At 38.1% G+C, this 26,514-nt stretch overlaps 1 protein-coding gene across 1 annotated transcript in view; it reads right to left on the reverse strand.

The window, feature by feature from the left end:
* Window positions 1-26,514, reverse strand: part of LOC114136629 (cadherin-6-like) — a 91,731-nt gene that overhangs the window by 22,605 nt on the left and 42,612 nt on the right. The window contains exons 3-6 of the mRNA XM_028004748.1: window positions 15,496-15,790; window positions 10,323-10,442; window positions 4,326-4,493; window positions 1,300-1,487 (exon numbers count right to left, since the gene is read on the reverse strand). Coding sequence (XP_027860549.1) covers window positions 1,300-1,487; window positions 4,326-4,493; window positions 10,323-10,442; window positions 15,496-15,790 — 771 coding nt within the window. The remainder of the gene's footprint in view (window positions 1-1,299; window positions 1,488-4,325; window positions 4,494-10,322; window positions 10,443-15,495; window positions 15,791-26,514) is intronic.

The following is a 26,514-nucleotide window of genomic DNA, read 5'->3' on the forward strand; positions in this document are numbered from 1 at the left end:
GTTGTTATGCAGCCTGTGTGGCTGGAAAATGGGAACTTATTTGCTCAATTAGAGGCTCCTGAGCCACGTCTTGCTTTGATGAGCTCTGAGTGTTAATAAAAATCTACATTAAATGAGTCTTTTCAGAGAAACATGCAGTTGATGATGGTGGTTTCTGTGTTTTAATCTTGTTGCTGTCTGCAGACGGCCTCTGAGGAGGAATAAACGCTTTCATCAATTAGACTGAAGACAGCCTTACAGACAAGACTGAGGGGGAAACGCTTTCAGCTGCTGGAGATGTGAGTCTCTTTAGGCTAAATGCCGTCATATCTGCAGAACACATCAAACTGAAACAGCGAGAAATGAGGGGTAATGCACAGCGACGCAAATTTAGAGATTATTTTACTTTTTGTCACATATGGAAAACCTAAATGGATTTAATTCAGATTCTTTCCAATAAGTAAGTATCTTATCTTAAGTATTTTTCGTCTAGTTTCCGGTGCAAATCAAGAATTCAATAATTCCTTAATATTGATGAAAAATTACTAGATACAGTGTAGATTATTTCACTTAAAATATGGGGAAAATATCTTGTTATAAATTAAATGATCTGCCAGCAGAACAAAACTGCAAAAATACAAAATCCAAAAGTATTTTTCCTCTAGTTTCAAATAGTAATATCAGTAAATTTGATATAAGCTGGTTTTAGGTCAATAATTCCCTAATACTGGTTAATAAAAATTGTTCCACTGGCAGATTATGGCACTGAAAACATGAGGAAAAGATAAAAATGTCTTGGAATAAGTGAAATAATTTGCCAACAGAAGAAGTATTTTATTTTTTTTATAATATGTTAGTTTTTTGCAGAATATTTGTGAAATCTGTCTTTTTTTTCATCATTGCTCTCTTTGAGTTTTCATAGTTCAGTGATGTCACCACGCCTACGGCGGCCATCTTGTTTCACAATCGTGTTTTACAGCTTCTATTTACTTGGACTTTGATTATATTTCCAATATATTTTTATCACATCTTGGTAACTCTAGAAGCTTTTCTCTCACTAAAATATATATATATTTTTTTTATTGTGTGTTTATTCTCTTTATATGATAACTGTATTCTCGTAATTAAACAGAAATTCTTGTGTCCTCGTATCTCTATGCTGTTGTACAACTCCCAGAATGGAAGACTGAAATAAGAGCCTCTGAAACTCTTTTCAAATTTTTCCGTAATTCTTTTCACTACTTTGCGTTGGTCTGTCATCCCAGTAAAATCCAGTAGAGTTTGTGTTTGTAATTTGACAGAAGGTGTAGAGCTGCTGACCTTTTTGATCACGATGACGCCTTCCTGCGTGCTCCTGTTGGCGAAGACGTCGAACACGCCCGGCCCGTCGCTCCCGATGATCCTGTAGTCCATCTCGGCGTTCTGGCCGATGTCGGCGTCTATGGCGTGGATGACTCCCACCGTGGAGCCCAACTCGTTGGACTCAGGCACCCTGAACTCATACAGGCCTGCGAGGAGAGAGGTTTCTGATTGTTACAAGTGACCTGATATTTGAAAATACTTTATTGATCCAAAAGGGAAATTAAATGTTTATGTTTCCTTGAAAAGGTTAGGATAAATCTATGGTCGATACAAAACATGTTTGTCACATTTTATGTACAAAATCATTCTTACGTTATGAGATCTTAGTCTGGTCAGTTCTGCCTGTTTTGAGCTGCTTTCAGAATGGTCTGCTTTAGGACCTCCTGTTACTTTACCGTTGCTAGGTAACGGGCTGGGCTTCTCCGGGGTTGCTAGGTAACGGCTGGTGTCTGGGACATTCCGGAGGTTTTATAAAGGGATCATTTTCCAGATACCAAAAAACATCAACTTGTTGCCTAAAAAATGTCTGGGTGACTTTTTAAAAAAAAAAAAAAACTTTACTGCAAAAGCACAAAATCTTACTAAGTATACAAAAAAACTAACTTATGTGTAACTTTAACACGATAAATAAGCTTGTTTACATAAATAACTGTTTAATATTGATAAAAATTAAAGAACTAGTTTCACTGAAAGAATATTTTACCAGGAGGAACTTTTCCCATGTTTTAAGTGAAATGATCTATAGTGGAATTGGTACTTTTCCATCAATATTATGAATTTATTGACTTAAAACAAACTCCTACATCTTCTTGAAAAGTTACTTGTCAGCTAGTTTTGTCTTATTGAGGTAAAATTACAGTTCCACTGGAAGATTATTCTGCTTATATTCTGCTTATAATAAAGGGAAACGTCTTGCTACAAGTTAAATAATCTGCCAGTGGGACAAGTATTTGTTTTTAAACAAGCTTATTTATGTTGCTGAAAAGTTACCTGTAAGTTAGTTTTGCCTTATTTCAAGCATGATAAGATATTTCCACTAGAAATTAAACAAAAATTCTTGGTATGATTTTGTGTTTTTGCAGTGTTGGGTTGTTTTTAGAAACAGTAGAGACCCAAATGAAGTACAAAAACATGTAAAATGTGACATTCAACATTTTTAGCAAATATGAAGAGGAAACAATCAGAGGTGTGTGGTCATGACAACCGAGGTCAAATCTTTTAATCTTTTCAAATGTTGATTTTTAAAAAATAAAAACAGGTAAAAAAAAAAGGTAAAGCTCCTCCCAGAAGGAGCTACTAAGAGAGAAAATGTCTTTTCTGACCTTGTTAATGTGAAAAGCAGCAGCTTTGGTAAGTGGGTGAGTCACAGAGTTCAGGTCGAAGCGAATCGGGAGCGTGTGAATAGATTTATCGCCGTTAGATGTAAAACATCTTTCGCTTCCAAACCGACTCGCTACAAGCCCCGCGCAGCATAAATCCAAGGCCAATTTGCTCAACATAAATTAATTGCCCCTTGTTTTTGGTTTTTCTTTTTTTATGCGCCAAATGATTTCCTGGTTCAGGGCGAGGCGACGGATTGATGGCGGCATCCAGTATGCTTAAACGAATCGGCTGTGATGTACGCGCGTGCAGCCCGCGGAGACAAACAGCACACACTCACTAATAAAACATGCTGACAGTGTTTTGGCAACGCCTGAGTCGGCAGGTCTGTGTGACACTTCACTCCAAACACATTCACTGAAAGGGGGAAGCTCTGTGCGAAGGTTTCCCCGAGGCTAACAGGTATTTAGCATCAGGAGCAGAAGAAGAGGCATCACTCCGGCAGACAACAATGATATCGCTCCCTGACACTCTTCCTCCTTTGGGTGTCCCGTTACAATCTCTCTTCCTCTTTCTGCTCTCTCTCTCTATATCGTTTATTTATTTTTTGTTGTCTGCCTGTCTCTCCATCCTCCCTCGTTCTATCGCCATGGAGATGACAGCGTCTGCCACCGGGCTCGCCGCGCGTGAACGTGGAAATTCAATACGTTTCCAGGCTCAGAGTTACAGATCCCCTCAATCCCTGTTTTGTCAGTTTCTAAGCTATTTATAGAAAAGGTCATAAAGGATTTAGTGGGCAGAGGTCAGACTGCAGCAAAAAACAGATGGATGGATGAATGGGTGGGTGGATGGACGAGGGGAGGGATGGATGGATGGGTGGATGGATGGAGTGTTTTATGAACGGAGGAATGCAACACCCAGACACCAGGAGAGGAATTCTTCTTCTTCTCCTCCGCACTAACTCACTCCTAAAATTGTCCCACGAACCTCCACTGTTCTCCATCATTCTGTCGGCCCTGGGGCTCCCGGTGAGACCCGCCAACGCTAACTGGAGGCTTTGCTGGGATCCCTGCAGCCCTGTTGTCCTGCCACACCAAACAGAGCGAGGCTGGAGGGATCTAGGAGGACGGTAATCTGTCCATCCGATGTGGACAGATGCACAGAAGAGACGGGAGTGAGAGGAGAAAGGCGAGTCGGCCTGCATGTGGATTGATGGCTGGAAGAGGAACGCACCGAGGCTGGTTGGCGCTCTAAAGTGAGAACAGCGGTTTTATGGAGTAAAAAGCTGAAGCAACGACTTAATAGTCGGAGAGAGACAAAGAGCGAGGAAGAGGAGTGGAGATAAAACCCAGGGAATGCTCTCTCTCCGTTTAATAGGGATTACAGGCCTGATCTGATGCACTTTGCGGGACCCTTCGCTCCGTCATATGGCTCTATATTTAATTATTCTGTGCCTTTAAGAGCTGCGTCGCAGTCGCACACAACCCAGAGCTCCCTGCAATAATCCAAATTCATTCTGAAACTGACACCAGATGGGGGCTGCCAGCCTGGCACCGACTCCTGCTGTTGACTGGTCACTCTGCGTGTGTGTGTGTGTGTGTGTGCGTGTGTGTGTGTGTGTGTGCGTGCGTGTGTGTATGTGTGTCCAGAAGGCCTGTGCTCACTCTTGGAGAAGTGCGGCGGGTTGTCGTTCACGTCCGACAGGGTGATGCTGACCGTGGTGGTCCCTGAGAGCCCGCCCATCTGGCCCGCCATGTCTTTGGCCTGGATCACTACCTGGTAGTCCTGCTTCATCTCCCGGTCCATGCCGGGCAGCGCCGTCTTGATCAGACCTGGGGACAAAAAAAGCAACAAAACAGTGGGATTAATTCCAGATTAATCTCCCAAATTATAAAAAACAAACCCACTGGAAGCAAAAACTGTTTTACAAACTCAAATAAATTGGGAACCAAAATTGCTAATTTTTGCTTTTCGAAGACTTAATTTTCAGAAAATCAGTTTGTTTTTTTACGTACTCCTTTTCTGTAATTCATCTTAGCATGCCCAGGGCGGCCATCTTGTTTCACAGCTTCTATTAACTCTATGACAAAGTTTTAGGGCAAGACTAAGATTTTTTCTTTTATTTTGGGAATAAAGTCACAATATTACCAGATTACAGTTGTACAACAATAAATATGAAATAATTCAATAATAACGTTTAAGCTGTAATATTAGAATGGAGTATTATTTTATGAAAACCCCTACATGACAAAAAAAACTTTTAATTAAAATGAGGAATCTACAGCATCTTGTAGTTAAACAAAACTTTTTGTAGCATGGCCCTAATACTTTGTAGTACAACTCACAGAAGCCACTTTTTAAAAATATCAAATATTTTAAACAAGATTTTCTCCCAGCACTGATTGCAACATTTTATTACATTTTTAGCTATTTAAAAATGCACTGAGTCAAAAGATCTACAGCCTTTGAAGAAGCTGTTCCCCTCCTCGCCTGTGGTGGCGCTGCACCAAAAACCACAGAATAAGACATTAACTCAACTTCCTCCTTCATAAAATGGAAACAAAAAAGGAGTGGCGTCAAATTTTTGCAATTGTAGGATTTCTCTATTATATTTGGTAAACGTCCATGAGTCATTTCTCTCACTAGCGCTAGGCTAACTCGTTTGTTTTGGTTGTATTTACCCAGAATGCAATGTGCTATAGCCTGCTTTCTTCTTTTGGAGTGGTTTCCAGTCCGCTTGGCTTTCACACATGCATTCAAACCAGAGTTTGTTTTTTCAGAGTTTGATTACACATTCACACCGACCCAAACAAACCAGACATGGAGTTGGACTAAAGTGGACTAAACATGGCTGCTGTGAAGGCAAACTAAGAGTCTCCACTTGTTTATTTGCTGATGTGGTCACTGACTGCTCTTGCACCTGACTTTTGGTTGGACTGGACCATGAAAATTTCTCCCATTTAATTTCCCTATGAAAATCTGTAGAAATATACAAATAACCCCTGGTTATGCATGATATATGTTACTGAAGGACATGCAAGAAATACTACCAGTAGGACACAATGTCAGGATATTGCGTCAGAATTACATATATCCCAATCAATGCTGCAAATTTTAATTAGGCCTATTGAAATATTGTACAATTTAGTATATTAAATTAGTACAATTAGCTGTTTGTCTAAGAAGACCAATAGAATTGAACCAATTGCAAATTATCCAATTGAAGTCTAGTCCAGTTTGATTCACACCAAAACATTTCAAAATAACCTCAAAGTGACTCAATGCAACATGATCAGATTACAAACAGTCCAATTCAGCCCAGTTTGTTTCAGTATCAGACGGAGTCATTTTCAATCTAAGTCAATCAAAGTAAATAAAATATAATTTACTAAATGAAAAAAGAATAAAGTTAAATTCAGTTCAGTTTATTCATTACAACCCAGATGTAATTTAGTAAGACGGCTAAAGATTCAGTTTATTAACACAGATGATTATTCACACCTGGTTCAGCTTAATCAGGCTTGAACTGATTTGATCGTCTTTATTGATCATGGATAAGCACAAAAAAATTATTCAGTTCAATTAAAAGAAACTCTGAATTGATCCCAGAGGGAAATTAAACATTGTTGTAACTTAAACTATACACGTTTCTTTTTCCTATTTTGTTTGTTTTTCATGACTACTGAACAGAATTTCGGCTGCATTTGCACAAGATGAATGCTTTACTCACAACTAGCACTAGGATGGCTCAGTTTTCGAGTCCTTCCCATATCGGCTCAACAGGGCCAAAAGGCCGGAGTCCACCCTGACGACTCTGATGGCTCAAATTAGCATCCCTTCTTCAATTGTAAATGTGGCCGTTGACCGTCGGGCCAGAAGGTGGGAGTGTGAATAGTCCATGTTGGGGGTGGGTATCTATGATACCTGCAGGAGATCAGATCTCCTGTAGGTAATGCTCTTCAGTTTAGTTTTGAAGCATACATGAAGTGTTTTTGGAGAGATGTGACCTTTTGCAGCTGATCCATGATGTGGTGCTGCATTATCCAGGTCATTTTGCCAAATGTACATAGAGTTTGCAAAACATACAATCTGTTTCAAAAAATATGCAAAGGTTTTTCTAAAAGAAATTAGTAATGTTTCTCTTTGAAATAAAGCTAAGAGGGTATAACATGACAGTTTAGAAATAAACTAACCAAATTAATTGTGTTGATCCACCTCAAAAAAATCATGCAAAAAGTGTAAGCAAAAGAAATCTGGGAGACTTTGCACATGCAAATTTGCATGCAGCCTTTTGTGCTGTGGAGGATAAATAGGTGACTGCTTCACCTATTTAGTTCACAAGAACTAATGGCATTTATTTCAGTCATAATCTTGCGGGGGGTGACCAAGGTTCCATCACTATGTGACAGCTGGTCAGCAAACCTGGCAAACATGATTGACATGGCAGCACTGAATGCACATGTGCTTTATCAGGCATGCATTGGGGTGCAGGAGAGACGGGTGGACTTCCTGGTTGAGCTTGCAAAAGAGTTCGGTAACTCTCATGTGAGTGAGAAGAAGGCACACAAGGAGAAACTGCTTCGGCAACAACCTTCCACACCCAGCTCAGGCAAAAGGGCGAAGTGTCAGGTCAACCATCGATGCAGGATGCGTGTCCTGAGGCCGAAACATCATCAGTGACCCCTCACACCCCCACCATGGACTGTTCTCCCTGCTGCCCTCTGGAAAGAGGTTCTGCAGCATCCGGTGCAGGTCCACCTGGTTCCGAAACAGCTTTTTCCTACTTGCCATCAGACTGCTGAACTCTTAACTGGATTGCACTCAAAAACTGGTCTCCACTTTATACCTTGCATATGTACAGAGCTAAATAACTTCTATTTTACTGTCAGTCCTGCACTTTATATTTTATATTTAGATTTATATTCATATTTTATACTGTATTTTATTTTACTCACAACATTGGAACCTCAAACATTATCCTGAGCCGTATGCAACGAAATTTCGTTCTGTATACACCGTGCATGCAAAATGACAACAAAGTCAGTCGAAGTCGAAGTCTAAGGAACAATTGTGCAACTGTGAGATGCGTTGAGGCCATTACCAGGGTACTGATAAGGTAATGGCCCTATTTACTGAACAAAAGCACCTGCTAGATAAAATCATTCAGGCCAGTTGGACTATCTAAGCCGAAATAGGTATATGTCAAAGTGGACTAACTCAAGCCATTCTAGTGCTAGAAACAGAAAACAGCCTAAAATATAAAGTATCAAACATTAAGCACTTTTTACTTCAGTTCACAATAACATTTCTCCTTCTTTTTAAATTATTTGAAAACAAATAAATTATTTGTTATTTGAAAACAAATAATTTAATCACTGTATGTTTTTTAAGCTAAAAAGCACAATCTTTAATTTTCTAAGAGTTGAAGCAACATCTGAAAGTTTCCAGGATCGTTTATCGTCTCCTCTCTGTTGATGTTTGCAGCATTATAGCGCCGAGGAGTCGCCTGCTCCTTGAAACCCCTTCGGCTTGGCGTCGGGACAGAGCGAGGTGGTAATTGGCAGCACGCTGAAAAGGTGTGCTCAGGCTCCCATCAGGCCCTAAATCCAGGCTGCTGCTAAACGCTTTCATTTGAAGCAAAGAAGCTGGTGGGAGTTCAAACTCAGAACGATGCAAAATTTATAAATTTCACCTTGAATAAAGCAAAACTTTCAGGGATTGAGGCTCGAGGAAGAGAAGAATAGGATTTAAAGCGACGAGGGAAGAGATGGATGTTTTGAATCAACTTTTCTTTGGTTTTCAATGGAAAACAATGAAAAACAAGCATTTTATCAGGGGGCAGACACCGGTATAATACCAATGCTAAAAACAGCTAACATCAACCTACACACATATATTGAAAAATAACTTACAAGGGTCGACACAAATATCTTAAACGACGGATAACATCAACTAGAACAGCTGTGTTAAAAGTGACTAAAATCGGCCCGTGCTGATATGATTAAAGAAAACTAACAATGGTGACAGCTAACATCGACCAATTCCAACAGTAAAGAATGGCTAACATCGACCAATTTTGATGTTTAAAACAACCACCTAACCTTTAAAATGGCTAACAACCAATTCCAATGTTTAGAAATGGCTAAGATCAGTCGATAGATATGCTAAATGACGACTAACATCGACCAATTGCAGTGGCTAAAACAAGGCTAACATCGATCATTTCCAAAATCACCTGATATTAATATGTTAAACATAACCAACATTGGCCAATATCAGTATGTTCAAAAATGGCTAACATCGACTGATAGCAACGCTAAAATACGTTAAATAAATCAATTTCACCTTGAATGAAGCGAAACCATCAGAGGTTCAGCTTCAGTTTGAGCAGACAATGATTTAAAATGACGAAGGAGAAGGTGGAGGATTTCTTTCGTTTTTGTCAGGCGAGTTCACTTCCTGCTTCTACCTTTGTCATTCCTTAATGACTACAATACCCAGAGAAGAAGAGGAGGAGTGGGAAACAAATCCTGCTTATAACGCGATGTCCAGGCATGTCTTTGTGTAAGAGGGGATGTCAGCTTACATACCACATGTGGGATAAACCATATTACTGTTAATCCCCTCACTAATCTGCAAATGGCTTTTTTCTCCCTGACTCTTTTGTTTAGATGCGAGCGGGATGTGTTCCAAAGCGCGCAGTAATGATTAAAAGTAGATCTTTAGGACGGCTGATTTGCAGCAAATCCCGTCTCCCCTCCCCTCCCCTCCCCGCTCCGCCCGGCGGCGGCGGCGGCGGCGGCGGCGGCAGCTTCAGAGGAGGTGAGGCGGGCGGGTTTCTGGGAAAACCAGGCTGGTTTCTCTGCGTTCTCTTGTCAGGGATTGTTCTAGTTCAGCTTCTCTTCTGAATATTTCTGTTTGCTTGTGTTTTCCTCACAATGGCGCCCTGCAGGCAGCACCCAGTCTGTAGGTGGAGCGGCTCTGGAGCTCAGCTGCTCCACCAGGATTCCACTTTCAGCTTTTACTAAACGTTTAGGTGGATCCAATGAAAGAAACTTTGATTTACAAAAGTAATTAATAAAATATTATCAAAATGGCTCATTGCCTGCTGAAGCATCCGTTTTCTCATAGTTATTTGATCCAAATAAGAGAAGTTTATGAATTAAGAAAAGAAAGAAGTAAAAGTAATAAATAATGTAAAAAAACTATACTTAAAAGTTGAAGCAAATCAAAAGAAAATTATAAAAATAGTTCAAAAATAAATCTTTTAAAATTAAAAATATGAAAAAAACAGTGAAATAAAAAAGAAAAATACAAAAGTACATTTAAAAAATTCTGGATTTTAGGAGGAAAATCTAAAAGAACAAAAACTAAGCTAAAAAAATAAAATAAACCAGGACATTAAATATTAGAAGGACAGAAGAAATAATGACATAGAATGAAACTAAAGAAAATAAAAGTAAAAATTAAGAAAAAAGAGGTGAACGAATGAATTAGTAGATTTTCCCTCCTTTTCATCCCTAATAAATGCATAATAAACAGTTATTAATCATTTATAAAGTGTTTATGGTCTTATTGTGAAGTTTTATTGTAAATAATCCTTAAAACCGGCAAACTGAAGTGAAAGGCGTTAAAGTTTGACCTTTGGAGGCGACGCTGACCTGTTTCCGGATCCACGGAGAAGTACGGCTGGCCCTCCAAGATGCTGTACACCACCTTGGCGCTGTTCCCGTAGGTGGCGTCGTCTGCGTCCGTGGCCGTCACCTGGATCACCGAGGTGCCTGCGGCGAGAAAACAGCATCAGGACAATGATTCACATGGCGGCTGAAGAATGAGCCTCTGGGTAATCGGTCGGGCCGATGCTCCGTCTGATGAGACGTCCGGTCCTCCTCTGAATGTGAATGATCGTTTCTGTCTCTTTGCGTTACCAGAAGCAATCCTTATCACGACGCCGCGTATATCCCCACACATGATTGATCTCAGCGGCTAATCGATTGGCCCTAATGTAAACATATCTCTGCCTGCAAACCCCAAGACGCCCATCAACGTTTCCGTGGTTCCAGAGAGTCTGAGAAACAAATACAGAGCCTGGAAAAATGTTCAGCTTCTTCACATTTTGTTGCACTACTGCTGTGAGTTTTAATGTATTTTATTTGGATTTTACTGAATACAATTTGCTTTAGAGAATCAGATTAAAGGAGGTTGAATGTAAATGCAGGCCACACTATTTAGATTCATATTTGACAATTTGGGCCAATATCGATATCTGATTATCATATTCTTACTTCGGTTGATGCCTGATATTTACTGACAAAAAAATATGGACTGATATCAATGCAAAAAATATATATCGGCCAATACTGATATATAAAAAAATGGGTACAGATTTGTTAAAAAATTATTTAAATTGGGCTATCCTGATAAGACTTTAAAAATAGCTACCATTAGCCAACAGCTAATATTGGCCAATACAGTATGTAAAAAACTACTACAATTGGCTGATCCTGATGTTAAAAAAATCTAGTGTTGTTACCAATATGCTAAAAAATGACAAAAAATCAGCCAATATTGATATGGTAAAAAATTACTAGGATTAGTTGATACAGTATGTCTAAAAACAGTTATCCTTGGCTAATGTTGAAATATGGCTAACAGCGTTGATAGCGAAGTTAAAAGATGGTGAACATCAACAAAAAACAATGTTAAAAAATGGTTAACATCAGCCGATACTGATATGTTAAAATATGGCTAGCATTGACAGAAAAAATATATTTAAAAAATGGCTACTGTCAGTGATACCAAGGTTAAAAATGGCTAACGTTGACAGAAACCAATGCTAAAATGGCTAACCTCAGTCAAATATGTTAAAGAACAGCTAATATCGGTTGATAACAATGTTAAAAAATAACAAACATCAACAAAGACCAATGTTAACAAATGGCTAACAAAGGTTGGTACCAAAGTTAAAAATGGCTAACATTAGTTGATATCCATATGTTTAAAAAATCGACCAATACCATTGCTAAAAATGGCTAGCATTGACAGAAACCAATGTTAACCTACACTAATGTTAATCCCGATAAATCACGCATCCCTTACACTTTTTTTCTTCATCTCTAGCAGAACCCTAGCAAACACAGTTTTGGATGTTTAATGTGATAAACTGTAGAAAAGTTAAAGTGGAGCGGTGAGTATTTGTGCAGGTGAACATTTGTGATCCAGTTTCTCCTCCAGAAAGAACAAAGGGAGACCGTTAGCCAAGCGCTAGCTCCCAAACGGCGCCTTGCGGGCCAAGTGTTGCCTCATTACATGCAGAGGGAAATTAATTGAGTAGAAATATTTAATGGCAAAGTGCTATAAATACAGAATTGTGCAACAGAAGAAGAGAGCGACCTGATGGAAGTTTGCTAATTTGATGTGAGCCGAGGCGAAGGGAGACGTTAAAACCAGAACCGTCAGACTGAGGCGCAGCTCGGCGGCGGTTCAGGGAGATTGGATCTCTTCAGGGAGATTCTCCAGGAAGTTCAGCGAACCCTGATCGCTAATACCTCTGACAATGGAGTTAGACTCAAAGAGGCTTTTTTTCTGTCACAGATCCACATCAGTCACCTTTAAATCTTTAAGTCAGGAGCGATCACATCACAGGATTTTCTTCTTCTGCTGCTGCTTTTTTCTCTGCCTGTAATCGTCCGCGCGCAGAGTTGCCAGGTCTGACAGTTTCCAACCCAAAAAAGACTTAAAACCCCCCAAAAAGTTGATAGCGCCAGATATAGTCATTTATATAAAATAAGTCCAAGAACATTGAATTTATTAAAGGTTTTGTGCTTTTCTGCCTGTCACAATACTAATTTGTCCCAGAAATTATTGCGATAAACAATAATATTGTTGTTTTGAGACCATTTTCAAGTGGTATAATGGTAATAATGACATAATAATGCAAGAACAGGTTCTAAAGAGCAATAAACTTTCAATCCCAATGAACATTTAACACTGAGACTGGAAGAAATGTCCAAAATAAATAAACAAAGCAATAAAAATGACAAATAAAATTAATTATGAAGTCTTTGTAAACAAAACTGTTCTTTAAGCACCACACTACAAAAATACAAAATCTTGCCAAGTATTTTTGGGTTAGTGTTTAGCGTACACTTGAAATAAAACAAAACTAACTTATATATAAGCTTTCAGCAACATATAGGCATATTTTAAGTCAATAATCCCTTATTATTGATGAAAAAGTACTAGTTTCACGGGCAGATTATTTGAGTTATAAAATGGGAATAAACATCTTGCTATAAGTGAAATGATCTGCCAATGCAACTTATAGTTTTTCATCAATATTAAGGAATTATTGACTTAAAACAAGTTCCTATTTGTGGTTAAAAAGTTACTTAAGTTTTGTCTTATTTCAAGTGTAGTAAGAAATTTGCACCAGAAACTAAACCAAAAACACTTCGTAAGATTCAGACTGAAGACTTTTGTCATCCAGGTTTTGTTAGAAAGAGAAAAGCAATAAATCATGCAAACGGAAACAAATTTATCCTGCGATTAACTGACTAATTGCTCATTATTTGGACAGCGCCATCTCCTCCTTTCTAAAAAAAAAGGAGCCCAGGTTTGATCAACCTGTGTTCATTGTGGCAACGCTGTCTGTAGCAATAAAAGCGAAAGCGAGTGTCACTTTAGTCTCAACGCAGTCACTCGTGAACACATGCTCTGCCATGCGCTGACATCACACCTCGCCTGTTGCCATGGGCACCCGTGCTGCCCTCAGATAAGTGCCGGCCCTCTCTCACTCGGGGTCGCTGAACCGAGTGACAACTGTGTCACATGTCTGACCGCAGTCGCCCCGAGACACTCTTCTTATGTTTTTCATGCTGCTATCGATTGGGAGCCTTTCTGTGTTGTTTATCTATATTCATGAGCCGCTTTTAGACCCAGAATTAAACTTTCATTCAGAGGAGAGTGACGGTGCAAATGGTGCGGCTTCAGGAGCCGCAAGGATTAAAATCCACACTTCTCTGCAGTGACACAGCCGACAGTGCTGCTAATTAAATTCAATTAAATTCTGCTTTAATAGACTACAATACTGTGTTTAAAAGATTATCTGCTGCAGCGGCTGTTTAGTCTGGTCTCCTCGTCGCTCGTTTAATTAGACGTGCTCTCTTTGTTGAGTTGGCGTCATTATGATGATTGATCAAATCCCACTGATCCGCAGTTTTATAACATCTGAATCATAATCCTGTTAATGCAGCTCAACCTTCACCTGAGTAAATGTTGATCAATTTAGGTTTTTACCAGTCGGTCGCAGCCAAAAGCTTCTGCAGAGACAAAAAGACTTGCAGGATATCATGAAATATTAAGGAATAGGACTCACATATGCAATCTGTTTGTTTTGGTCGAGACTATGCTAAAATATATTAATTTATTCCCACAAATTCAAGTTTATTTCCAGGAAAATTTCTAATACCGTCCGCAAGACTCGGTTTCATTTGGGACCAAAGTTGCAACATTTGTTACATTTTCAGCTGCTGCTGGTCTCTTTCACACTGTGCTGAGTCAAACAATTTAAAGTCTTTGAAAAACCTGTTCCCCTCCTCACCTGTGGGGGCGCTGCACAGAGAACCACTGAAGAAAGTGACATGAAATGTAACTTCTTGCAACTTCTTTAGCATCAGATTTTAGTCTATAGCTGAAGACCATGAGTCATTTCTCTGTAGTTCACTTCCTGCTTTGGAGCGGTATCTGGCCCACTTGGTGTTCACATACGCATTCAAACAGCACCAGAGTTCACTTCAACCAAACCGAGTTCAAGGTTTGTAGGTGGACAAAAGTTAACATTTTTGGTTCACATCCCGAACGACAGCTCATCGTTAGGGCTGGGTTTCCTGCAGGAATTGTACTACAGAGCAGGGCATTCTGGGTAAATGCAACCAAAATAAACAAATGTCTAGCATTGGTGCGAAAAAATGTGTTGTGGTCTTTAGCCAAAGACTAAAGAGAAATCCTACCGCCACTAAATTTTTCCTACTTAATTTTTGTGTACATTTTCTGAAGAAGTAGGTTGAGATCAGTGTCTTCTTCAGAGGTTTTTGTGTTGCTTCCTTTAATGGTCTTTGGTGCAGCGCCCCCACAGGCGAGGAGGGGAACAGGTTTTTCAAAGGTTTTGGATCATTCGAAAGCAGCTGAAAGTAGAACAAATGTTTCAACTTTGGTCCCAAATCAAACCAAATCTACCAAACTGAAACCATCTAAACCAGAGGTGTCACACTTTCAACCATGTATTAGGGCCACTGTAGATTAAAAAAATGATGGAGTAAATTTCTGCCAATTTTTTTTTTATTTCTTGAAAAAACAAGAAAATTAATAAGTTTGAGAAAATAGAAATTTGCTAGATTAATCCCAAAAATGCTCTACAAAAGAATTTGACATTTCTGAGGTCAAACTCAAAAATTGTAAGCCTTAAGTCTCAGAAATTTTCTAGAACAAACTTTGACATTTCTGAATTTGGAAAGTTGAACATTTGTTACCGAAAAAAATAAAAAATAAAAATTTGAGATTAATCTCAGAAATCTTCTAGAAAAAAACTGAAAAGTTTGACTGAAGTTTTGACTGTTGGATTTTTTTTTTACTTTTGAACTCAGAAATGTCCAAGTTTTTCCTACAAAATTTCAGAAGTTAATCTAAATACTTCCGAGTTTATCTGGCAATTTTTTAAAACTTTTCAAACTCAGGAATGTCCTTGATTTTTCTCCTCCCTGTTTTTTCCCCATCTACACCGGCCCTAATCCCCCGCCAGACGAACCCGAGGCCCCGGAGGTTTGAGAAACGTACCGACGTCGGACATCTCGGCCACCCGGGCGATGTACGGGTCCTTGGTGAAGCGCGGCTCGTTGTCGTTGATGTCGTGGATCTTGATGATGAACTCGGACTCGCCCTCCAGCGCCTCGTTGGTCAGCCGGTTGACGGCCTTGGCGTGCAGGATGTAGTAGGCCTTCTCCTCGCGGTCCAGCCTCTTGGTGGCGTGGATGTCGCCGGACTTCTCGTCGATCTTGAACAGCGTCCCGGCGCCCTCGCCGGTGAGGACGTAACGCACGCTGCCGTCTCCTCTGTCGCCGTCCGAGTGGAGCTACAAAACAAAGCAAAAGCATTTCAAATCGGCAACAATACACTGCAAATACACTAACTCTCACCAAGTAGTCTTGGTTTTCTTGGAGATACAGTGGTTCAAAATGTTATCAAATTTTAACGTATTTTATATCAAAAACCAACCCAAAGTAGCACATTAAATGAGAAATGAAAAGAAAAGAAAAACAAAACAGATAACCAATATAGATTCAGAGCAAATTATTTCATTTTGAAGACACCTAATTAATAAAGAGAGTAAATTATTGTCATTACAAATGGAGCTGTTGCACAGTGGTGCTCTGAAATGATGGCCAAAGGGGGCCAAGGCCCGTTTGGAAACTTATGTATTATTGTCTAGTTTCTAAACCCATTATAATGAAAAAATACTGAAATAATCTAATAATAAATTAAAATTAGCTTAACTATTTTGATTCTGATTATGTGTGGATTTTAATTAAGTTTTCTTTTTTAAAATTGTGTTTTATTTTGGATATTTAAAATATCTTCTAGTTCTAGTTATGTTCTTTACATAATTAAAGTTTAATAGTCTTTGTGAGATAAAACTTGCATTTATTATGCCATTATTAAAATATTACTTGAAAACAGTGTTAAAACAACAGTATAATATTTTGTCTTGTAATATTTGTTATCATTACAGGCTGACTAGTTTCTAGTGCAAATATGTAATAACTAATAACAGAGTAACTTCTCAGAATGATATACTGTAGGAGGTTGGTTTAAGTAGATAATTTCTCAATATTAATAAAAAAATACTTGACCCTTTGGCAGATTATTTCACTTATAACAAGACATTTTTCCCTTATTATAGGTGGAACTACAACTTTTTCATCAATATTAAGGTATTATTGTCTTAAACTGGAAAGTTACTTGTAAGTTTTTATCAAGTGTATTAAGATAGAATCTAGATCAAAAATACTTTTGTGTTTTTGCAGTGCAGCAGTTTGTGTAATGCTCATTTTAATAAATTTCCACTTTGCCACTTTCTGCTGCTAATTGTTTCAAACTCAGCTTCGTGAGAGCTTTCACATTTGCTTAATTTGCTTTTATGAACACCACACTGCAGCTTTTTGAGCAGGAAAATAAAATTATCACCAGCTGCAAAAGGAAAATAAAAAATAAAAATAACAGTGAGAGAACTGGCTGACTGCTTGACTGACAGGGAATCTCTGTCAAAAACACATCCCTGCGATGAACACTTTGTACCAGAAACTGTCAGCAGAAAGCACTTTTCAAAGCAGAGTCGCACTTTTCAACGCGGCGCACACAAACATCAGCGGTCCGACCAATCTGGGCCTTGGCAAATAAACGCTGACAGCTTTGATCGAGCGTGTTTGGTGTCATTTAACAGATTCGTATCATCTTTAGTAAACTGTCACCGTGTTATGATGACACACGCTTCGTGGCTTCACCTCGCCTCTGTGAAAAATCTGCCACGAGAGAAGCTGCATTCGTTGCCGCTGCGACTGTTGCACTCTTGTCGTCACGATCTCGGTCGTGGAGATTTTCACAACGCCGCCGTCGCTGAAAGAGCAGCCTACGCAAACCCAAAACTGGAAAGTAAATGCACTCTGATGGTTGAAAAACTTAAATAGCTCATTATAAAACAATAAATATATGTTGTTGAGCTCATACACTGCAAAAACAGAAACTCTTACCAAGTATTTATGTCTGGTGTCTAACACAAATACCTGAACAAACTTTAAAAAAGACAAAACTAACTAAAAAGTAGCTTTTCAGCAATTTATAGGAGCTTGTTTTATGTCAATAATTCCTTAATATTAGTGAAAAAGTGCAGATTATTGCACCTGTAACAATACATTTTTACTTTAAATTAAACAATATACCAGTGGAATTAGTACATTTTAATATTAAGGAATTATTGACATAAAACGCGCTCTATATTTTGCTGAAAAGTTAGTTTCATTTTATTTCAACTGTACTAATATACGTTCCCAAGCAGGGCAAGTTTATTTGCATAGCACCATTCATACAAGGTAATTTAAAACCATGTTTTCTTTTACAGGTAAAACAAAAATTAGCAGGTATTTAAACACAGCTATAGAAACACCATTCCAATAATCCAAACAGAAAAGAAACATTCTCATTATTCTGCTGTAGGCCCGGATTATATGGCTGAAAAATGTATCAGGATAAAATTGTTTACATTACAACGACATATGTAATGTTGTTTTGCTCAGATTTTACCAAGTTTCAAATGATTTAGATCACAAATGTTTATTGAACAAGGCCACAGCAACAATGTATGAAAACCCAATAAATGCTCCTTTGCTAAAAAAATAAAATAAAATATTGAAAAATTGATTACATTAAACAACTCTTGAGTTACGTTCACATTGGAGCCTGAAGTGACTCAGTTCCATATTTTTCTTTGCCTTTATTTGACCTGAATCTGATATTTTCATGAGTCTGAACAACACAGGTCGGATTTTTTCAAATATGACCCGGAGCAGGAACCCAGGAAATGTGGTTATAAATTTGACATCTGATCTTTTTATTTATTTATTTTTAGTTTATTTGGCAGGGACAGACACACATCGACATAGACAAACTGAACAAAACAGCAGTCCCATGTTTGCGTCATAGTGCTAATTCGCAGCACTTGTCCCTAGATGGGCTTTTAAAAAGTACTTCTAAAAGTTAAAATGATAATCATTTAAAATAGCACAGCATAACGTTGACGACATCTACAAACAGTGAAACATCAAAAATGGGTACAGTTCTGTTTTTGACATAACCAGAGTTTTGTTTGTTTGTTGAACGTACTAAAACTGGTTACAGACTTTAAATCAACAGGAAGTGAGTTAAAACTGAAAATCCTCTCAAGGACAGGAGAGCACTTTGAGCAAAAGCGGTTCTTCGAAAGGGGACCTTACAATTTCCATCTGAAGCTGCTCTAGTAGATCTGCTATTGCCCTGCAGTCTCTGTATGCAATTGAAGAGGGAAGAGGGAAGTCTGGGCCTCCCTTCTGAAGCTGCTACCCCCGCGACCCGACCTCGGATAAGCGGAAGAAGATGGATGGATGGATGGATGGATGTACTAATATACAGTACAGACCAAAAGTTTGGACACACCTTCTAATTCAATGGGTTTTCTTTATTTTCATGACTGTTTATAAGGCAAGAAATCCCACTTATTAACCTGACAGGGCACAGCTATGAAGTGAAAACCATTTCAGGTGACGACCTCTTGAAGCTCATCAAGAAAATGCAGACTGTGTGCAAAGCAGTAATCACAGCAAAAGGTTGCTACTTTGAAGAAACTAGAATATAAGGGGTATTTTCAGTTGTTTTACACTTTTTTTGTTTAGTGCATATTTCCACATGTGTTATTCATAGTTTTGATGCCTTCAGTGTGAATCTACAATGTCAATAGTCATGAAAATAAAGGAAACTCATTGAATTAAAAGGTGTGTCCAAACTTTTGGTCTGTACTGTATGTACATTAGATACTACACAAAAATACTTGGTAAGATTTTGTTTTTGCAGTGCAATTAAGTTCTATTAATTACAGACCCACCACTACCATAGACCTTATTATTATTTTTGTGTATTTATTTATTACATTTTACTTGGTTGAAGAAGTATTTTTGTCTCGTTTTTAGTACAAATATCTCAGTAAAGTCGAAATAAGACAAGCATATATAGACATAGCAGCTTGTTTTAAGTCAATATGGCTAAATATTGATAAAAATGATAGTTCATTACATGGGTAAAATATCTTGTTATAAGTGAAATAATCTGTCAATATTTTTTATCTATATCAAATAATTATTGATTTAAAACAATTTATATTTTGCTGATAAGTAACTTGTAAGTTTGTTTTGTCCAATTTTAAGTGTAATAAGATGTTTAAACTAGAAATGTGACAAAAATAAAACAATTTCCCAGGAGGGCCATGGCCCCCCTAACCCACCATTTAAGGGCACCACTGCCTTTAAAGCCAGAAATAAAACATCTGCATTAATAATGAGATTAAATCACAAATTCCTGACTTTTTAAATGAAATTACTTTATTTTTCAGTTGTTTTGATTTCCATTTCTTTTGTGTCGGTTTATCCCAATAAAACACGATAAAGTACCGTGATAAAACGATGAACCACTGCTTCTCCCTCTCCACATGAACACCAGCTTAGCATGCGCTGACATTTTAATTCCTCCACCAAATCCCCCTTAACATATTTATCTCAGAGAACTCATCAAAAGCTCGTCCAGCCCCCTTTTCCTCCTCCTTCACCCCGCTTCAATAATCATGAATATGATAATTATAACTTCACGGAGGGTCAAAATGTTTGCAGACACAATAAACTAAAGAGACGGTTCGATTCTGGCATCTCTTCCCGGTTTTCAGTGTGACTTTCTGCCGCCTTTGGCCCAAACCGAGGACAGATCGAGGGTGGAGATACTTGCGTCGCGTTTGGGTCACGTGGGAATCCAAGTCTCCCCGTCTCATCATATATTAAAAAGCTTTTCATCGCAGGTGCTGGGAGGCTTTACTAATTCATGGAGTTTTATCGGGCCTGGCACATGCGAGGCCAACAGCTTTCTGGATTAGAGTATTTAACACTGTTTTGTTCGGCTGCCTAACCGTCCTCAGCCGAGCGCGTCGCAGAGTTTCACCACGTTTGGATTAGGATCTCGACTGTTTCATTCACCGTCGCTTTGAATCCTGGCCAGAGAGACTCTTCTCTCTGCAAAAACACACAATCCTATGGGTCGAGTTTCTTGTGGAAGAAGGCAAAACTGACTTATAGATAACCTTTCAGCAAGAAATAAATATTTTACATTGACGTGATTTATTGTTTTTCTGTTTTCTCTCTCTCTTTCTACCCAAACTGCTCTTCCGTTTGGTGCTTTTTTGTTTCCGGAGACTTCATGATTCATTTTATTTGTCGTTTTGTTGATTTATTTTGGATATTTGAAATGTCTTCCAGCTCCAGTTGTTAAATGTTTATTAGAGTTTACTGATCTTTGAGGATGTGTTCTTGCTATTATACCGTTATATTAATTGAAAATTGTCTCAAAATTACTAAACATTATGATTCTTGGCGATAACTTCTGGAATAATTTATCATTGAAAATACAGTTTTCTGGAATAAACTTCCAGAAAACTGGAAAACGACTGAAACACTGAGTTCCTTTAAATCTAAAGGTTTAGAGCTGAAACATAATCAATGAAACATTAATCAACAATCTGATTTGTAACGACAGTTAGAAAATGTAATGACTTTTTATTTTGTGTTTTTATGATGTAAAACCCTTTGAGGTGTCTCGTGGTTGAAATTTGATTAATTTAACTGATTGATTGATCCAGCAAAATGTCTTATGCAACAAGCCTAAACATGGGAGCTCGTTTTGGGTCAATAACTCCTTAATATGGATGAAAATAACCGGTTCCACTGGCAGATTATTTCACTTATAACATGGGAAAAATCTCTTGTTATAAGTGAATTAAACTACCATATTAACTAGCACTTTTTCATCAATATTATTGAATTAGTGACTTAAAATGAGCTCGTATAAGTCACTTGTAAGTTAGTTTTATGTTATTTGAAGTGGAATAAGAAATTTGCACTAAAACTGGACCAAAAATACTTGGTAGGATTTAATTTCCTTTGCAGTGCTCTGCAGCGGGAGAATATTCTGCTTCCAAACACAGACTCGGTTGGCTGAAAACAATCCACTTCAACTTTATTATCTTCCTCCCTCTGTTATAGCTGCAATGTCCTTTTCTATGATTGTCTATCAAGCTGCCTATCTCTGCCTGCACGACTGTTCAGTTAATAACCATCGAGTCGTCTCCTTTGGGCTGAGATGCGAGGTAGACAGTGTTACACGCGCCGTGTCGGCTGTCATTTCTATGGAAACAGAGAGATCTTGAGGTTTTGAAGAGTTCCTCCTCATCCTCTGTGAAAGATATTACAAGGCAGTTCAGAGGATCCAACTCCAATGCCTGCTGCTGTGACCCCGTCCCTCCCAGCTGCCCACCTTGCCGGTGAGAAAAAAGTACCGCTGGCCTTCTCCTCAAATTAAGAGGAGGAAGAAGAAAAGAAACTTATGTGGAAATCAATGTGGCAGCCCAATGTGCATTCACAATGGCCCTTTGATCAATTTATATTGAAAATACAATTAAACTGTCACAGGGGGAGAAAAGAAAGCCACATGTGCTTTCAGTGTGGTCACCAAAAGGTCCCGGCACATCAATAGCCTGCTTTTTCTCCTTTGCCCCCCAATGGTCCCAAATTGTTGTAAAAAAAGGCAGAGAACATGACGCTATATCCATTAGCACTGTGGGTCTTAGTCTTTTCAAGACAGAGAGACAGTAAAAAGAAAGCACCATCTCATTAGGTCACCGTGTCGATAATAAAACTTCCATTTTATAAGAAAGGAAAGTATGAGGAGAAGACTGCAGCTAACAGGTTGCTAGCATAAGTTAGCTCGTCTTAGCTTAGAAAAATGAAATAAATAAACACAAACTAAGAGCGCATTAGTTTCCTTGGAGCATTATAGCTTAGAAAATATTCACTAATCAATGTTTTATCAGTTCACCTTAGAATAAAAAGTTTTATAGCTAGCATATTTTCACAGTATTATCTAGAAGCTGTTTAGGTTTGCTAACTGTGCAAAATCTAATATTGACGATGGCATATTTGGCGCAGTGGTAGATATAAAAAAAGGAGTAAATGAACAAGATTAGTTTCAGAAATTTTCTAGAAAGAAAATTGAGTCTGACAGGTTGAACATTTTCTAGAAAGATCTCAAAAATGTTCTCAAAAAATTTCCTAAAGTCAAAAACTTAGAAATGTTCATGTCTTTTCCAGTAAATTTCTGAGATTAAATCTCAAAATGTTTGAGTTTTTTGGCTACCCTGCCCATAATACGCTGTCGTAAATATTAGAGTAAAAAGTGAAACATGGAGAAAACTCAACAACTACTTAGCTTTAAACGTTTAATGCATACTAACCTGGCACACAGTCCACTGGCTTACCAAATAAAAAGACTGAATCTAGTGAATGGCTAGCTTAGCTTTGTGTATATTAACTTAAGTAAAAAGAGGCTAGCAGCTAGTTAGCATACTTAAAGTTAGCACATTTTAGATTGAAGATAAAGAAAGTTCAATAAAACTACTTGCTGCTGGTTAGCTTTGCAAATTCTTAGCATATCTAACATTACAGTAAAAAGTTCATTGCGTAGCGTAATTTTACAGTATTACCTTAGAAATTAAGATAGGGAGAATTAAAGTTAGCTTTACTAACTTTGTAAAGTCTAACATTAGAGTAAAAAGTAAAATTCGGAAACAACTTTAAATGTTTAATGCATCCTAACTTGTCAAATTGCTAATTAGTTTAGCAAAGAAAGAAGGAAAAGCTAGTTAGCATATTTTAAGGTACAGTAAGAAAGGTCAATAATGCCACCTGATGCTGACTAGCTTAGCATATTCTTAGCCTATGTTACTGCAGTAAAAATTGCATTCAGTAGCATAATTTTACAGAATTAGCTTAGAGGCTCAATAATTCCTTAATATTGAAGAGAAAGTGATATTTCCACTGGCAGATTACTTCACTTATAACAAGACAGTTTTCCTATGTGAAATATTATGTAATTTGTATTAGTACTTTTTTAAAATCAATATTCAAGAATTATTTACTTAAAATAAGCTCCTATATTCTGCTTTATAGTTACTTGAAAGTTAGTTTTGTCTTATTTCAAGTGTGCTAAGATATTTAATAGACTAAAGATTTTGTGTTTTTGCAGTGCAGGAATATATAATATTAATACTGTTTCTTTTTGTACTCATCTAAAGATGCAATTACCAAAACCACCCATAATTAAATAGGTGCTGATTCAACTTCTATAAGTAAAGTGACCATTTTTGGGGAATAAATTTTAATAATTTTATTTTATGTCAGAGGATTTGCTCGAGTTGTATCAATTAAAATTTATGTCACGAATCGTGAACCGTCGTTTTTTTTAGAGAATACTTGGAGCATTTGGAACTGCAAACAGGTGTTTACCTTCTGAGAAAATGAGAAGTATTATTTCCCCTGGTTTGCATTTCTTTCACAGCAAAAACATTCGTATCTCTTCCCACATGCTTCATCCTCCAGTCTGAAGAGGGCTGAAGAGTGAAGTGGTGCTCATCAGACATCTGTGCGTGAGAACTTATCAGGGAGCCGTCTTTGTTTGTGAAATTAATCAGCTCTGAGTGCAGCAAATGTTAGCGCAGGCTCGATCTGGCCACCATTTGTGCTTCACTCGAGTTCGGCCAAAAGAGATGGCACTGGAAACGGCCTGCTTAGGGCAATTAGCCAGTTAGCCTTTAAGGCCACGTGTCGAGAACTGGCTGCCTTTGTCGTAGCCAGATGGTAGCCTCAGACCGAGCACAAAAATAGCCCCCGTCGAATAACGACTGCTGACATGGAAACAACTCCAGGTCGAAGGTGAAATGTCAGTTAGCACATATTTGTCTCCCCCAGGCATCTTTTGTTTTTGTGTCACGTCTGAATGTAGAAGCAGTTTGAGCGCGGTCCTGCACCAAAGCATATGCAAACTGCAGAAGGTCCTCCAGTCACACAAGGAGCTACAAGAGCTTTTGATGCAAATGAAGCGATCCCATCGCGATGCGCGGGTCAAGTTAAGCGGTTATGTTGCTTTAGTTTGAAGTTTCACAACATCAAAGTCTGAACAAAAGCAGCTGGTTAGCGTTTGTGGGAAGCTGCATTTATTAAAGGTGCCCCATCACTCTTCCTTGAACAGGTTACAACAGAACGATGGTCTATACAAAACATTTTTTACACAAAATCATTCTTAGTCAGAATGAGCTGCTTATTTAAAACAGAATAAGCTGCTGCTGGTGCTGGCCACGCCCTCCAACTCAATGTTTACACTCCCACGTGAAAATGGCTGCAAACAGATGAGCAATTATACAACCGTACATCTTTGAAAAGAATTAGTAGAGCCTCCTGCACAACCAACAAGAATACGGCAAGTGGTTTCTGGATGGTAAGTCAACAACAAAACACCTGTACTTTCCAGTAGCCATTGTAAAATCAGCCAACCAAACGAGCTGGAGCTAAGCTCGGGTTGCTAGGTAACGAGCTGGGCTTGGCTGGGGTTGCTAGGTAACAGAGCAGTGTCCGTAGAATGTGACTCAACATTCAGAAAGTATTTAAAGCGGATTGTTTTCCATAACGTTTTGCCAAAAAATGACTGCGAGTCGTTTTTATCACTTGGACTGTTCAGAAGCAGCAGAAACCCAAATGGACGAACGAACAAAAACAAACAAAATGTGAATTTTAAAGGAGTGATTCTCACTCCTTTAAAGAGAGAACCTCGAATCCAGAAGTGCTGTAGCTTTGCTCGAGTCTCGTTTTCCAGATATCAAAAAACATTAACTTACTGGAAAAAAGAAGTCGGGTGTTTTTTTTTTAAGCACTTGGACTGTTTTCAGAATCAGAAGAAACCTAAATGTAGGTTCAAACAAAGCAAAACCAATAATAAGAACTGAACTACAACCTAGAGGAGATTTGCCTACATCTACATAAACCTACCATCAACCTCTGTTTACATTTATCAGGCAAAACATCCTGTAATGAATTAGCTAAATACAACTCCACTTAGTTACTAGTTACTAATTGGATTTACGCAGACGCTGTTGGTTTTTGTCAGATAAAAAGTTACATCCACACTGTTGATCACACTGAAAAAACACAAAATCTTACCAGATATTTTGGTCTAGTTTATATGCAAATATCTTAGTGCACTTGAAATAAGACAAAACTAACTAATATAGTTTGTTTTATGCCCAAATTCTTTAATATTGATAGAAAAATTACTAGTTTCACAGGCAGATTAATCACTTCACTAAAACTTTTTCATGAAAATCAAGGAATTATTGACAAAATCAATCTCCTGTAAATTTACTTCTAAGTTAGTTTTGTCTTATTTCAAGCATACCAAGATATTTGCACTAGAAACTAAACCAAAAATACTTGGTGAGATTTTGTTTTTGCAGTGTAGTAATTAAAATGAATGAAAATGGAATAAGTCCAAATTATAATATTAAAAAATGAAGAGTTAAAATAGATCGACCGAGTATTAGGGGAATACTAATAAAAAATAAAAAAGTAAAATTATGAGAATAAAGTCATAATATTAAGAGATCAAAGTTATAATATTAAATTTATGACTTTATTCTAACAGTTTTATTTTCTGTTTTCTTAGCATGGCCCTAATTCTCTGTTGTAAAAATGTTTATTTTTTTGACAAAAAAGTCAAAAAAGTTTTGTAACTTAGTGAGATTTTATTCATTTGTTGTTGTTTTTTCACTACATTTCAGAGAAAATGCTAAACTTATTTTTTTTTGTTTTTAATTGTTGTTGTTTTTTTTTTTTATTGTTCAGACACGTGTTAGCGGAAACCTCAAGCGAACCGTGAATAAACGCGCTTCAGAAACAGGTGAAATCACGGCGAAAATTACCGGATGTGTTGCAGTTTCTCGCTCCACACCCAAACTACTCCTCGGACAGACGTCACCGTGGAAACCGCCCAGCTCAGAAACGTATCGGCTAATCAACAATCACCGCCAGGGCGCCGCCGCCGCAGGGCGCCATGTTGCATCGCGTCGCAAACTCCTTGCCTCTCTGCAAGGTGAGCAGCTGATAATGAGGGACGCATGAACACAAA

This window comes from Xiphophorus couchianus, chromosome 21, assembly GCF_001444195.1.
Source record: "Xiphophorus couchianus chromosome 21, X_couchianus-1.0, whole genome shotgun sequence".
In the NCBI taxonomy this organism is placed as follows: Eukaryota; Metazoa; Chordata; class Actinopteri; order Cyprinodontiformes; family Poeciliidae; genus Xiphophorus; species Xiphophorus couchianus.